Source organism: Phacochoerus africanus, chromosome 1, assembly GCF_016906955.1.
Source record: "Phacochoerus africanus isolate WHEZ1 chromosome 1, ROS_Pafr_v1, whole genome shotgun sequence".
NCBI classification, from domain to species: Eukaryota; Metazoa; Chordata; class Mammalia; order Artiodactyla; family Suidae; genus Phacochoerus; species Phacochoerus africanus.
The window spans coordinates 111,833,505-111,848,599 of NC_062544.1; the positions used below are offsets into that span (position 1 = coordinate 111,833,505).

The following is a 15,095-nucleotide window of genomic DNA, read 5'->3' on the forward strand; positions in this document are numbered from 1 at the left end:
TGAAAAGCAGTATGATCACATGGTACCAATTAAGTGCCCAAAAAAGTATCTTTTGACACAATAATTTTGTTTCTAGCAATCTATTCTAGGTAAATAAGTCAAAAACGGAAAGAAAAAAAGGCTTATATGCTCTTTGAGAAGATACAATCACAGCTGTAGCAGATCTCAGGTCTGCCAAGTCTTGCTCCTAGCTTTTGCTCCCAACTCACCACTGTTGGCTCCCCCCAAGGAACAACTCTGTCAGGAAGCCTCACCTCAGCCATGGTTCTTACATATAACAGAAAATCACCCATGGAGCCAGAGTGGTGATTCACCAAACTAGAATTACCCTACCCAACCGCAATGTAAATCTCTGTTGACGTTGTGTGCTGACTTAATCAAAGGACCAAAGAAAAAGAATCTCAAAGTGAAAGGACCAGTTTGGATGCCTACCAAGACTCTTGAAAATCACTATTTAGGAAAAACTCCTTGGGGTAAAGGTATTGACTGGGAATCTTTTCCAAATGAGGATCTACAAGCAACTCACTAACTTTCATAGTCCTTCTGAGATTATTAAACAGGTTACTTTGTCGGCATTGAGCCAGGAATCAAGGTCAAAGTCATCATTGAAGATACTTAAATCAGCTATTTTAATAAATTATCCATTGTTAACAAGAAACTGTATGCACACAAAAAAGCTCATACTAGCAAATATTGGGAGCCAATCTAAATGGGAAATAATTAGGTAGAGTATAATAAATTTACAAAATGCAGTAAAAAAATTATTATGACAACAAAATACTAGCAAACTAAATCCAGCAGCGTATTAAAAGGATTATACCTTACACCATGACCACCAAGTGGGATCTATTCCAAGAATGTAAGATTGGTTCAACATTTAAAAATCAGTCAATGTAATATACCACATATTAGAAGAGTGAAAGGAAAACAAACACGTGATCTTAATTGATGCAGAAAAAACATCTGACAAAATCCAACACCATTTTGTACCCAACAAACTAGTAACTAAAGGGAATTTCCTCAACATAGCAAGAGTATTAATGAAAAACCCACAACTTACATCTTACTTAATGTGAGAAGACTGAAAAATTTCCCCCCAGATCAAGACAAGGATGTCTGCTTTAGTCACCTTTATTCAGCACATTACTGAAAGTCTGAGTTAGAACAATTAGTCAAGATAAAGAAATAAAAGTCATTCAAACTAAAAAGGAACAAATAAAACTATTCTCAAATTACATGGTCTTATATATAGAAAATCTTAAAGAACCCACAAATTTCAGGGTACAAGATCAATTCACAATCAGTTGTAATTGTGTATATTCACAACCACTAATCTGAAGATGAAATTTAAGAGAACAGGCTTTTTTTTTTTTTGCAGAAATAGAAAAGGTGATCCTAAAATTCATGTGGAATTGTAAGGAGTCCTAAAAACCAAAACAATCTTGAAAAAGAAGAAAAGGAGTTCCATTGTGGTGCAGTGGAAATAAATCCGACTAGTATCCACAAGGATTTGGGTTTGATCCCTGGCCTTGCTCACTGGCTTGGGGATCTGGTGTTGCCATGAGCTGTGGTGTAGGTCACAGACATGGCTCAGATCTGCTGTTGCTGTGGCTGTAAAAAGCAGCGGGGGGGGGGGGGGGGGGGGGGGGAGGACACAAAACAGTGATGACAGTTACTCAAAATAATGAATGCACTTACTGCCCCTAAACTGTATACTTTAAAATGGTACATTAAATTTTATGTATATATATTCTACCACAATAAAAAAAAATTCATGGAGTTCCCGTCGTGGCTCAGTGGTTAACGAATCTGACTAAGAACCATGAGGTTGCAGGTTCAATCCCTGGCCTTGCTCAGTGAGTTAAGGATCTGGAGTTGCCGTGAGCTGTGGTGTAGGCCAGTGGCTACAGCTCCAATTCGACCCCCAGGCTGGGAACCTCCATATGCCGTGGGAGCAGCCCTAGAAAAGGCAAAAAGACAAAAAAAAAATTTTCATTATGACATCTCTGATGAGAAATTTGTTAATGCTTATAGCCTTTTCTGTAAAAAATAAATAAGGCAAGAAAAAAAATGAGGGTAGCTCAGGCATGAAATAATATGAACAGTATAATGACGTTAACTCCAGTCTAGAGTTAAACCCTGCTTATGATATGATCTTGGAGAATCTCTAGGTCCCAATTTCCTCACTTGTGAAATGAAGACAACTACAATTCCTACATTACAGGATGAGGATTCAATGAGATATGCAAAAAAACCACTGAAAGGTAAGACTAATACAGAATAAAGGCTTAATAAATGTTAGTTGTCCTAATTATATAGACCTGTATTTATGGTTACAATTGTGTAAATTATGTGCTCTTTCCCCTCCCCCCTACTTTTAGCCACCCAGAGGCATATGGAGCTCCCAGGCCAGGGATCAGATCTGAGCTGTAGTCTAAACCCAAGCCACAGCTGAGGCAACACCAGATCCTTAACCCACTGTGCTGGACTGGGATCAAACTAGTGTCCCAGTGCTTCCAAGAGGCTGCTGATCCCATTGCACCACAGTGGCAACTCCTAAAGTGTATGCTTTTGATGTGATAGTTTCCTCCAGCTGATATTCCTCATCTAGTTGATGGGATACACAGTGTGCACACTTTATAAATAATTAAGCTGCATATTTATGATTCATGCAAATTTTGCATGTATGTTTTACTTTTTTAAAAGTCTACTTAAATGAATATATTTAATGCCACTGAATTATACAATGGTTAACAGGAACCTACTGTATACCAAGGAAAATCTACTCAATAGTTTGTAATAACGTATAGGAAAAAAAGAATGGATATATCTGTATGTATAAATGATTCACTTTGGGAGTTCCTATCGTGGCACAGCAGAAACTAATCTGACTAGTATCCATGAGGATGCACGTTCAATCCCTGGCCTCACTCACTGGGTCCCAGATATGGCTAGGATCCCAAGTTGCTCTGGCTATGGTGTAGGCCAGCAGCTGTAGCTCTGATTCAATACCTCACCTGGGAACTTCCATATGCTGTGGGTGTAGCCCGAAAAAAGCAAAAAAAAAAAAAAAAAAGATTCACTTTGCTATACACCTGACACTAATACATTTTAAGTCCAAAAAAATGGTTAAAATGGCAAATTTTACATTGCGTATATTTTACCACAAGTTTTTAAAGGAAGGAAAAAGGAAAGAAAGGTGATCAAAAGAGGAAAGAAAGGTAATGGTGTAGGAAAGAGGTAGGGTTGAGAAGAGATGAGGGGGAGGCCTACAGATGCTCAGGTTCATCCAGTTAAGAAGCATAAGAAACAGGAGTTCCTGTTGTGATTCAGTGGGTTAAGATGCAGCTAGTATGCATGAGAATCCTTGGCCTCGCTCAGTGGGTTTAAGGGCCTGGCCTTGCTGCAAGCTGCAGTGTAGGCTGCAGATGGGGGTGGGATTTGGTATTGCTGTGGCTGTGGAGCAGGCCGACAGCTACAACTCTGATTTGACCCCTAGCCTGGGAACTTCCATATGCCGCACCTGGAGCCCTAAATAAAAAAAATTTTTAAAGGAGGGGTGCGGGCAGAGTAAGCCAAGTGGTGGATAAAGACACAGATGGCAAGGAGGGAGAGTTTCAAAATGGCTAGTTTTAACAGTGTTGAAATCCTGCTGAGAGATCCATATATGTGAACTGCAGGAATGTTATTAAGCAATTCCCCAAAAAAGTTCTGCTAATGAAATTTGGATCAACTACTATTGTTATGTGGTATATACTGTGCAATAAAAAATACTGAGGAAATATCCTAAGGATTCTACTAAAAAACTATAGAAATAACAAGTTCTGCAAGGTTGCAAGATACAAGGTAAGTATTTTAAAAAATTAACTGTACTTCTGTGCACTTGCAATAAGCAATCTGAAATGAACTTAAGAAAACAATTCCATTTAAAATCACATCAAGGAGTTCCCATTGCAGTGCAGCGGAAACGAATCTGACCAGGTAACATATGGTTGCGGGTTCATTCCCTGACCTCACTCAGTGGGTTAAGGATCTGGCATTGTCATGAGCTGTGGTATAGGTCACAGATGCAGCTCAGATTCAACTCCTAGCCTGGGAACCTCCACATGCCGCAAGTGCGGCCCTTTAAAAAAAAAAAAAAAAAAAAAAAGCGCAACGAAAGAGGAGTTCCCATTGTGGCACAGCAGAAACAAATCTGACCAGCATCTATGAGGATGCGTTCCATCCCTGGCCTCGCTCAGTGGGTTGGGGACCCAGAGATGCCGGGAGTTGTGGTAAAGGTTGCAGATGAGGCTCAGATCCCGAGTTGCTGAGGCTGTAGTGTAGTTTGGCAGCTGCAGCTCCGATTCGACCCCCTAGCCTGGGAACTTCCATATGCCACTGCTGTGGCCCTAAAAAGCAAAAAATAAATACATAAAATAAAACAACATCACATCAAAAGAAATAAATTACTTAGGAATAGATTTAACAAAAGATGCATAAAACTTACATTCTGAAAACTAAAAAACACTGTTGTTCTGTAATTTAGCAATTAAAGATCCAAATAAATGGAAAGACACCCCATATTCATAGAAAGACTTAACATGGTTAAGAGGCAAAACTCTCCAAATTAATCTACAAAGTCAATGCAAATTTTTTTTTTTTTTTGGTCTTTTCTGGGGCCACGCCCTCAGCATATGGAAGTTCCCAGGCTAGGGGTCTAATTGGAGCTGTAGCCGCCAGCCTACACCACAGCAACTTGGGATCCGAGACACGTCTGCAACCTACACCAGAGTTCACAGCAACACTGAATCCTTAACCCACTTAGCAAGACCAGAGATCAAACCCACAACCCCATGGTTCCTAGTTGGATTCGTTAACCACTGCGCCACGACGGGAACTCCCAAGTCAATGCAATTTCTATCAAAATCCCAGCTGGCCTCCTAGCAGAAATTGACAAACTAATCCTAAAGTATGGAAATGCAAAGGATATGCAAATAGCTGAAACAATTTTGAAAAAGAACAAAGCTGGAGAATTCACATCTCCTCATTCCAAAACTACTACAAATCTACAGTAATCAAACAGTGTAACAGTGGCACACAGACAGATATAGATCAATGGAATAGAACTGAGAGTTCAAAGCAGATTCTCACATTTACAGTCAACTGATTTTTAAAAAGAGTACCAAGACAATTAAATCAGGAAAGAATAGTCCTTTTATTTTTATTTAGTCTTATTTTTTTATGCATGCACCTCAGCAAAATGAAGGTTCGCAAGCTCGGGATTGAATCCGAACTGCAGCTGCAGCAGTGCCAGATCCTTTAACCCACTGTGGCCAGGGATCGAACCTGCACCTCTGCAACAACCTGAGCTGCTACAGTTGGATGCTTAGCACACCACACCACAGTGGGAACTCTAAGAACAATCTTTTTAATAAGTGGTCCTAAGAGTTCTCTTGAGGTACATCGAATTAAGGAGCCTGCATTGTCACTGCAGCAGCTTGGGTTGCTGCTGTGGTGCAGGTTCTATCCCCAGCCCAGGAACTTCCATGTGCCATGGGTATAGCCCAAAAAAAAAGTGGTGCTGGAACAACTGCTTATCCACGTGAAAAAGATGAGGTACCTTACTTATTATACTTATTATACAAAAAAATAACAAAAATTGGAGTTTCTGCTGTGGCACAGTGGGTTAAGAATCTAACTACAGGAGTTCCCGTCCTGGCTCAGTGGTTAAAGAATCCGACTAGGAACCATGAGGTTGCAGATTCGATCCCTGGTCTTGCTCAGTGGGTTAAGGATCCGGCATTGCTGTGAGCTGTGGTGTAGGCTGCAGACGCGGCTAGGACCCTGAGTTGCTGTGGCTCTGGTGTAGGCCGGCAGCTGCAGCTCCGATTCGACCCCTAGCCTGGGAACCTCCATATGCCTTGGGTGTGGCCCTAGAAAAGGCAAAAAGACAAAAAAAAAAAGACAAACCAATTTAAAAAATAGACAAAGGACTCCAATAGATATTTCTCCAAAGAAGATACACAAATGACCAACAAACACATGGTAAATGCTCAAACATCATTAGGGAACTGCAAAGCAAAACAACAGTGAGGTACTACTTCCTACCCATTAGTTTGGCTATAATAAAAAGAGATAGTAAAGTGTTGGATGTTCCCTTGTGGTGCAGCAGGTTAATGATCAGATGTTGCCATAGCTGTGGCACAGGTCACAACTTTGGTGGGGGTTTGATACCTTGCGTGGGAACTTCCACATGCCTTGGGCACAGCCAAAAAATTTTTTTTAAAAAAACAGCTGAAAAAACAAGGATAGGGAGTAATTAGAACCCTCAATACACTAATGGTTAGAATGTAAAATTGTGCAGCCACTTCTGAAAAACAGTCTGGCAGTTCCTCAAAAGGTTAAATATAAGAGTTACTATGTGGTATAGCAATTCTATCTCTGGGTATGTTTTAAGGAGAAATGAAAACCTATGGCCACACAAAAACTTGTTTACAGCAGCATTATTCCTAAGAGTCAAAAAGTGGAAACAACCTAAACTTCCATCAAGTGATGAATGGATAAACAAAATGTGGTAGATGCAAACAATGGAACAGAATGCAGCAATGAAAAGGAATAAGGAGGAGTTCCCATCGTGGTGCAGTGGTTAACAAATCCGACTAGGAACCATGAGGTTTCGGGTTCGATCCCTGGCCTTGCTCAGTGGTTAAGGATCTGGCTTGGCTGTGAGCTGTGGTGTAGGTCACAGACGCAGCTCAGATTCCGAGTTGCTATGGCTCTGGCGTAGGCTGGCGGCTACAGCTCCAATTCGACCCCTAGCCTGGGAACCTCCATATGCCGCAGGAGTGGCCCTAGAAAAGACAAAAAGCCAAAAAAAAAAAAAGAAAGAAAGAAAGAAAGAAAAAAGAAAAAGAAAAGGAATAAGGAATTTCCACTGTGGTGCAACAGGATCAACAGTGTCTCTGCAGTGGCAGGGATGTGGGTTCAACCCCCAGCCCAGCGCACTGGATTAAGGATCTGTCATTCTGTAGCTGTGGCATAGGTCACAACTCTGGCTTGGATTCAACCCTTGGCCCAGGAACTCCATATGCTGCCAAGCAGCTAAAAAAAAAAAAGGGAATGAAGGGAGTTGTGGTGCAGTGGGTTAAGGATCGGCATTGTCACTGCAGTAGCTCAGGGTGCTGCTGTGCTGTGGGTTCAACCCCTGGCCTGGGAACTGTGGCCAAAAAGAAAAAAAAAAGGAATGAAGCACTAATATATGCTACAACATTGATGAACTTTGAAAATATTATGGTAAGTTAAAGAAGCAAAAGACCGCTTATTTTATAATTCCATTTATATTAAATGGCCAGGATAGGCAAATCCATAGAGATAGAAAGTAAATCAGTTAGTTGCCTAGAACTGAGGGGAATGAGAGTGTCAGCAGGCAATGGCTAAAGTGTGGGGGCCTTTTTGGGGTGATGAAAATGTTCTAAAATTTATTGTGATGATGGTTTTATATATCTGTAAATAAATATACTAAAACTAGTGAATTATATACTTAAATGGGTAAATTATATGGTTACATGGAGTATGTCTCCATAAAGCTGTTACCCAAAAAAATGCCGTGAGACCCACAAGTATAAATGTTTTGTGGTCATTACAGAAGTGAATCAAGTTTAGATGCCTATTTATTGCTCTTATAAGGATGCAGTTAGACAAGTGTATTAATAAGTCTGAACCCTTCAGGCTTTCCCAAGAACTAAATAAACACTATAATACTTCATACTTGGTATGCTGTTTTTTGGGGGGGGGTTTCATCTTTTGTCTTTTTAGGGCTGCACTCTCGGCATGTAGAGGTTCCCAGGCTAGGGGTCTAATCAGAGCTACCGCTGCCTACCTACACCAGAGCCACAGCAACACAGGATCCAAGCCGTGTCTGTGACCTACACCACAGCTCACAGCAACACCGGATCCTTAACCCACTGAATGAGGCCAGGGATCAAACCTGGAACCTCATGGTTTCCAGTCAGATTTGTTTCTGTTGTGCCACAACGGGCACTCTCTTGGTATGCTGCTTGATATCAAAACTGTAATTAACAAACTGTTAAAAACTAGCTAAGTTATTTGAGTATTTATAATAGCATACTGTTTGATAAACTGAACTGGGGTTAGACATTCAGGATCTTACAAAACAAAGTCTCTTTGATATATACAGTTCTAACACTACATATCCTATTTCTTATTTTAGACACTGTGGATTTATTATCTTAATGTTCCTAATCACTGGATATGCAATGTATTTTTTTTCCTGTCTTTTTAAAAATTGTGGTAAAATACACAACATAAAATTTACCATTCTAACCATGTAAGTATACAATTCATGGCATTAAGTACATTCATAATCTACATTGCACAATGTTGTATAACTATCAACTCTATCCAATTTCAGAACTTTTTCATCATCCCAAATAGAAACTCTGTTCCCATTAAACAGTAACTCCCACATATCCACTTTCCCAGCCCCTGGTAACCTCTATTCTGCTTTCAGTCTCTATAAGTTTGCCTATTCTAGGTACCTCAACTAAAAGAATCATACAACATTTGTCCCTTTGTGTCTAGCATATTGCACTAGCATAATATTGTCAGGGCTCATCCATGTTGTGTCAGAATTTCATTACTTTTTAAGGATGAATAGTGCTCCGTTGTATGTATATACCACATTTTGTATACACCTCTACACCATATTTATCCACTCATCTGTTCAATGGAATACTTGAGATGTTTCTGCCTTTTGTGAATATGCTACAATGAATACTGGCATATAAGTATCTGTTTGATTCCCTGCCTTCAATTCCTTTTTTTTTTTTTTTTTTTTTTTGCTTTTTAGGGCCATACCTGCAGCACATGGAGGTTCTCAGGCCAGGGGTCCAACCAGAACTACAGCTGCCAGCCACAGCCACAGCCACAGCAACATCAGATCTGAGCCGCATCTTCAGCCCACACACAGCTCATGGCAAGGATCCTTAGCTCACTAAGCAAAGCCAGGGATCGAACCTGAAACCTCATGGTTCTTAGTCATATTCGTTTCCTCTGCACCACGACGGGAACTCCTGCTTTCAATTCTTCTGGGTATATACATAGCCGTGGAACTGCTCAATCACATGGTAGGTAATTCTATGTTTAACTTTTTGAGGAACTGCCAAACAGTTTTTCACAGCAGCCAAACCATTTTACATTCCCACCAGCAATGAGCAAGGGTTCCAACTTCTCTATATCCTTAACAACACTTGCTATTTTCTAGTTGTTGTTTTTTTTTTCATAATAGCCATCCTCATGGGTGTGAACTAGTATTCCACTGTGTGCAGTGTATTTTTAGTCTATTATCTGTAAATAGAAGTTCACTCTGTGTTGATTTCTATAATTATATTTAGTACAGCAACTTAAGAGATATAAACAAAAGAATATTTATATACCAATAAAATAAAGCACAGAGTTACAAAGATTTAAGCCAACTCAATTTTGAAAAAGATTAATTAAAGATGACACAGAATGAAGATATAACACAAAACTTGTAAACTCTGTTTTACTCATCCGGGACTAACAGAATATTTGTTCTGTGTAAATAAAAATTGTCACAAAGAAGATTATAGCTTTGTGTTGTATAGTTATGACAGTGAAACAAATGTAGGATTCACTCCTGAAACAAAGCTTTTAAAAACATATTTATCCCAGAAATTCCCTTGTGGTGTATCAGGTTAAGGATCCAGTTTTGCCACACATCTATGGCGCAAGTCACAACTGTGGCACGGGTTCAATCCCTGGCCCGGGAACCTCCACATGCCACAAATGTAGCCAAAAAGCAAAAACAAATAAAAAACCAATTTATCCCTAGGAAGTTGTTGTCACTGTACCTGTTTTAAAGATAAGTGAATTTAAAATCAAACAGGTTCCGCAGCTTTGTCTTGGGCCACCAAACACTTCTGTGGCAGAGATCTGGTGGCAGAGTTGGAAAATAATTTCTGATTTCCAGGTTCAAGGTGAAAAACCCATAACTTAATGTGTATTAAGTCAGGGGAAACCCAGAAAAGCAATTTCCACACTTGGTATGAATAAACTTAGGAAAGCTGTCCAGAAACTGAAGCTTACAACCTCTAACAGCAATGACCAATAATTAACTCCCTGCCAGTCTGACTTGAATATGGATTCAATTCAGAACTAGGCTGTTGGGATTTTTTTTCTCCAATATGATCTAGCAACACTAAGTCTCTAACTCTGTCCCGCAAATGTTTTCACTTTTTTGTTAAATTCTGGCTGTCCAAGACTCACACACATGGAGAACAGACTTCTGACTGTCTAGGGGAGGGAGAAGGGAGTGGAATGGGCTGGGAGTGTGGGGTTAATAGATGCCAGCTATTACATTTAGAATGGGTAGACAATAAAGTCCTATATATAGCACAGAGAACTATATCCAATCTAGGACAGACAATGGTGGAAAATAATATTAAAAGAATGTGTGTGTGTGTGTGTGTGTGTGTATGACTGAGTCACTTTGCTGTGCAGCAGAAATTGACACATTGTAAATCGACTATAATTAATTTTTTTTTTTGGCTTTTTGCCTTTTCTAGGGCCGCTCCTGTGGCATGTGGAGGTTCCCAGGCTAGGGGTCTAATCGGAGCTGTAGCCACTGGCCTACACCAGAGCCACAGCAACGTGGGATCCAAGCCGAGTCTGCAAGCTACACCACAGCTCAGGGCAACACCAGATCCTTAACCCACTGAGCAAGGCCAGGGATCAAACCTGCAACCTCATGGTTCCTAGTCAGATTTGTCCACTGTGCCACAACGGGAACTCCTATAATTTAATTTTTTAAAATGAGTTCAAAAAATCTGGCTGTTCAAAAGTAGGGTAATTCTATTGTTAAGTTGACAAAGCCTATGTTGAAGCAACCAAGGAAAATGGAATTGCTTTCTGACAACCCTGCTTAAATCATATATAGAAAGTATTACTGTTCTCTTTCCTGCAACCCATATGCTAAAAAAAGTTATTGTTTACCCTCATCAAATTTATTTGATCCAATTATCTTAGCCAAATTTATATATATATAAATTATTATTATATTATTATGTGTATATATATATAGATATTATATATATAGTTTTTTTTTCTTTCCAGGATCCGTACTTTAAGAAATGCATACTCAAGCACCAAGGGTGAAATGCTGGAATTTGCTTTAAAATACTTCAGCAAAGAGGAAAAAAAAATACAGCTGAAACATCTGTGACAGATCTTTCAACTGTGTAATGGGGGTGATGGTATATAGGGGTTCATTTCACATTTTCGCTCTATTTTTGTATATGCTCGAAGTTTTTCACAATAACTTCACAAAATGAATTCTTTCCAAAGTTACCTTCCTGGCTATGAAATATGAGTCAGTGGATGTGAATGTTCTTGTCTTCGGAACGAAAGTGGGCGAAGGGTCTCCAGCAGAGGCCAAGCAGCCGTGGGCTCCACGCCCCTCCGGCCCCGCGCCAGCATGCGGGCCGAAAGCGCGCACGTTTCTCTTGAGCTGAATCTGACAACTCCCACTCCGTGCGCTCTACGGCTCGCAGGACTGCCTAGCTCAATTTGGAAGTGGCACACGCGGGGCTCAAGCCCGCGGTTCGGGAACCCAGACAAACTCCGCCCGAGAGCTTCAAGGTCCCGGGCCCAGGGTTGCAGGCCTAGCCCCCGAAGCCCCCTCTGGAACTCCTAGAGACCCCTACCCGACCCGCCACTGCTCCTTCGACACCCCCCCACCGCGACCCCTGGCCCAGCCTGCCTCCTACCGTCCAAGTCCTCGTCGTCCTCCGACTCGCTGTCCGCGATCGCGTCGGTGACAAGGCCAGAGCTGGGCTCTAGATCCTGGGAGCCGGAAGGAGGGGCGGCGGGTGGGGTGGAGGCTCGGGAGCGGGCCTCGCGCAGGCGGGTGAAGTAGTCCACCGCGAAGTCAACCAGGTCGGGTGGCTGCCGCCGCAGCACCTCCACGGTGTAGCCCTGCAGCAGCTCCGTGAGCCCAGGCGGGATCTGGATGTGGCTCATGCCGGCGGCGGCCGCGAGGACAGGCAGGACCCGGCCGCCGGCAGCCACTGTCTGGGCGCTCCCTCACGCCGGCCTCCCGCCCGGCACCCGCGAGGTCTCCTCACGCGCGACCTGGGCTGGGCCTCCCTCGCGCCAGGTCGCCCTTTGGCCGGGTGTGCGTTTCCGGGTCGCGCCACCCTACGCTACTCCTGCCGGCCTCGTACCGCCGCCGCTGTCACTGGGCAGCCGCCGCCGTAGCCGCGGGTACCGACGGGCGGGCAAGCGGGACGGGCGGGGCTGGAGCCCGGGTTGTGACGCACGCTGCCGCGGGCGTGCGCGCTCCCGCCAGCGCTCTGGCACTCAGTGCGCGTGCGCCAGTAGGCAGCCGGGCCTGCCAGGCAGTCTCTCCGCAAGGCGCAGGAATTAATGGTTTTCCCGTTAAGCGGGTCCATTAGCGCCGCTTATTTTTAATTTTTTCTTTCAACACACCCTAGGACCCTCCCGTTTGCTAGCCCTTACTAAGTGCCAGGGACATAACCGAGAGTCAACGTAAAAATGCACATTACCACCTCAGTGTGGTTCCAGCTATAGTGCAGAGCAAGAGGGCCCACATTAAGGGATGGCATTTAAGCTGGTTCAGAGGCCTGGGCAGGATCTGGCCATAGGAGCATCTGGAGAAAAGCCATGTGGCCTAGGTCTGTGTGCAAAGACCTGGTAAAGTCAGAACCACCCAGATCTCAGGGTGGAATAGGGCAGGAAGTCTTGGCAGGAAGTCTTGGCAGGAAGACTGTGAGATGTCAAAGGGAGAAGACCTTGTAGATAGGAGGAGTTTCAGTGATATAGTAATTTTGGAGCCAAAGGCAGATAAATAAGCCTGGAAGAGCTCAGAAGGTCAAACATGTTCCTTGAGAAAAGGGAATAAGACCCAGAGCAGGAGAGAAAGATCGAGATGGCAGAGGAGTTAAGATGTCTCACTCACCTCCCACAAAAGAGAGGTGTTTTTTGACAACTCCCACTCCATGTGCTCTACGGCTTGCAGGACCGCCGAGCTCAATTTGGAAGTGGCACACGCATCAAAAAAACAAAACTACACATAGAACAATTCGCACAGAACATCTATTGAACACTGGCAGAAGAACTTAAGCCTCCAAAAAAGGGCAAGAAACCCTCCACAAAACTGGGTAGAACAACAACAACAAAAATCAGAGAGAGGGAGTTCCCGTCGTGGCGCAGTGGTTAACGAATCCGACTAGGAACCATGACGTTGCGGATTCGGTCCCTGCCCTTGCTCAGTGGGTTAACGATCCGGCGTTGCCGTGAGCTGTGGTGTAGGTTGCAGACGCAGCTCGGATCCCGAGTTGCTGTGGCTCTGGCATAGGCCAGTGGCTACAGCTCCGATTCCACCCCTAGTCTGGGAACCTCCATATGCCGTGGGAGCGGCCCAAAGAAATAGCAAAAAGACAAAAAAAAAATCAGAGAGAGCAAGAGAGAAAGAGAAAGTCCCAGAGCAGGAATGACCACTGTGCCTTTTTCTCCTCTTGAGCAATACAATCAGGATTCCCAGGACTAGGTCTGGATATCTCTTCTATCCCTATATTCCACCCTGGGCCAGCAGTACTTTAATGGTGTTGAGCAGACCACAAGGCACAGATATCCTTTGCCCCTGGGGAGAGGGCATAGGTGAAATTGGAGAAGCCATGCTATTTCCCAAGTTGCCCCTTCATGCACACCAAATTGGAGGGGAACAGGAAAAGGTGGAAACTTTCCTGGGATGTCCATACAGCATAAGTGCTGACCAAAGACTCAGAGGGCATAGAATAGAATCCTCCCTCTCTTTGCTGGGCCCAGGCAGAAAGTGACTAGATGTAGCCCTGGGAATCTGAAAGGCATTTGGGATGGTTACGCTCCACCTGGTAATTACCCAGCATTAATTAAAATCCTCACTAGGATCTCTCATATTAGCTTGGCACACACCCAGGAGCTCAGTGCTACTGGGAACTGAGCTTCAACAAGCAGGAACATCCAGCCCCCACTGGTATAGATGCTACCCAGGCTCTAGGCCAGGCAGGCCTGTGATTCCAAACAGTGGTATCTCCCTGGATAAGTTTCTTGACTGCTGGAAAGAGTCCTGGACTGTCAAATTTGTGAAGGAAGGGATAGTATAAGCTTGTTCCCTACTGGGTCCTTACTGCACACTCTTGGGGCAGATTTACTGAATTAATGATGAAAAAGTAAATGAATGATAAATTTCTGTACAGAAAGAAGAGCCAATGAAACTGCTCTCTTGACCTCAGTCTCAGAACTAAGATCCTTTGCATCATAGCTGTGCTTCTGGAGTTCTGTCGTGGCGCAGCAGAAATGAATCCTAGGAACCATGAGGTCGTGGGTTCGATCTCTGGACTTGCTGGGTGGGTTAAGGATCCAGCATTGCCGTGAGCTGTGGTGTAGGCCCAGAAGCAGCTCGGATCTGGCATTGCTGTGGCTCTGGCATAGGCCAGCAGCTGTAGCTCAGATTAGACCCCTAACCTGGGAGCCTCCATATGCCATAGGTGCGGCCCTGAAAAAGACAAAAAAAAGAAAAAAAAAAGAAAAAGCTGTGTTTCTGATCTCAGAACACAAAGATTTCAGAGTTCTTGTGGTGCAGTGGAAACAAATCTGACTAGTAACCATGAGGTTTTGGGTTTGATTCCTGGCTTCACTCAGTAGGTTAAGGATCTGGAATTGCTGTGAGCTGTGGTGTAGGTCGCAGACACAGCTCGGATCCTGAGTTGCTGTGGTTGTGGCATAGGCTGGCAGCTGCAGTTCCAATTCAACCCCTAGCCTGGGAGCTTCCATATGCCACAGGTGTGGCCCTAAAAAGCAAAAAAATACACACACACATATATTAATACTTCATTAAGGACGGGCAATGAGGGGCGGAGGAGCAGTGTTCAACTCTTCTCTCCTTGTGAACAGACTGACCCTTTTTCAAGCTTTCCAGTAGTCAGACCATTCCCAGGAAACCTAAATGGGTCTTCCACTGCACTGCCACACCTGGGGATCTGACTCACTTTAAGCAATCATACCACTAACCC

The 15,095-nt window shown here is 43.3% G+C and overlaps 1 protein-coding gene across 1 annotated transcript in view; it reads right to left on the reverse strand.

Moving 5' to 3' along the window:
• The window catches only part of PRKAR2A (protein kinase cAMP-dependent type II regulatory subunit alpha), a 94,138-nt gene extending 81,801 nt beyond the window's left edge, over positions 1-12,337 (reverse strand). The window contains exon 1 of the mRNA XM_047773741.1: positions 11,790-12,337. Coding sequence (XP_047629697.1) covers positions 11,790-12,042 — 253 coding nt within the window. The 5' untranslated portion in view covers positions 12,043-12,337. The remainder of the gene's footprint in view (positions 1-11,789) is intronic.
• Positions 12,338-15,095: the final 2,758 nt, after the last annotated feature.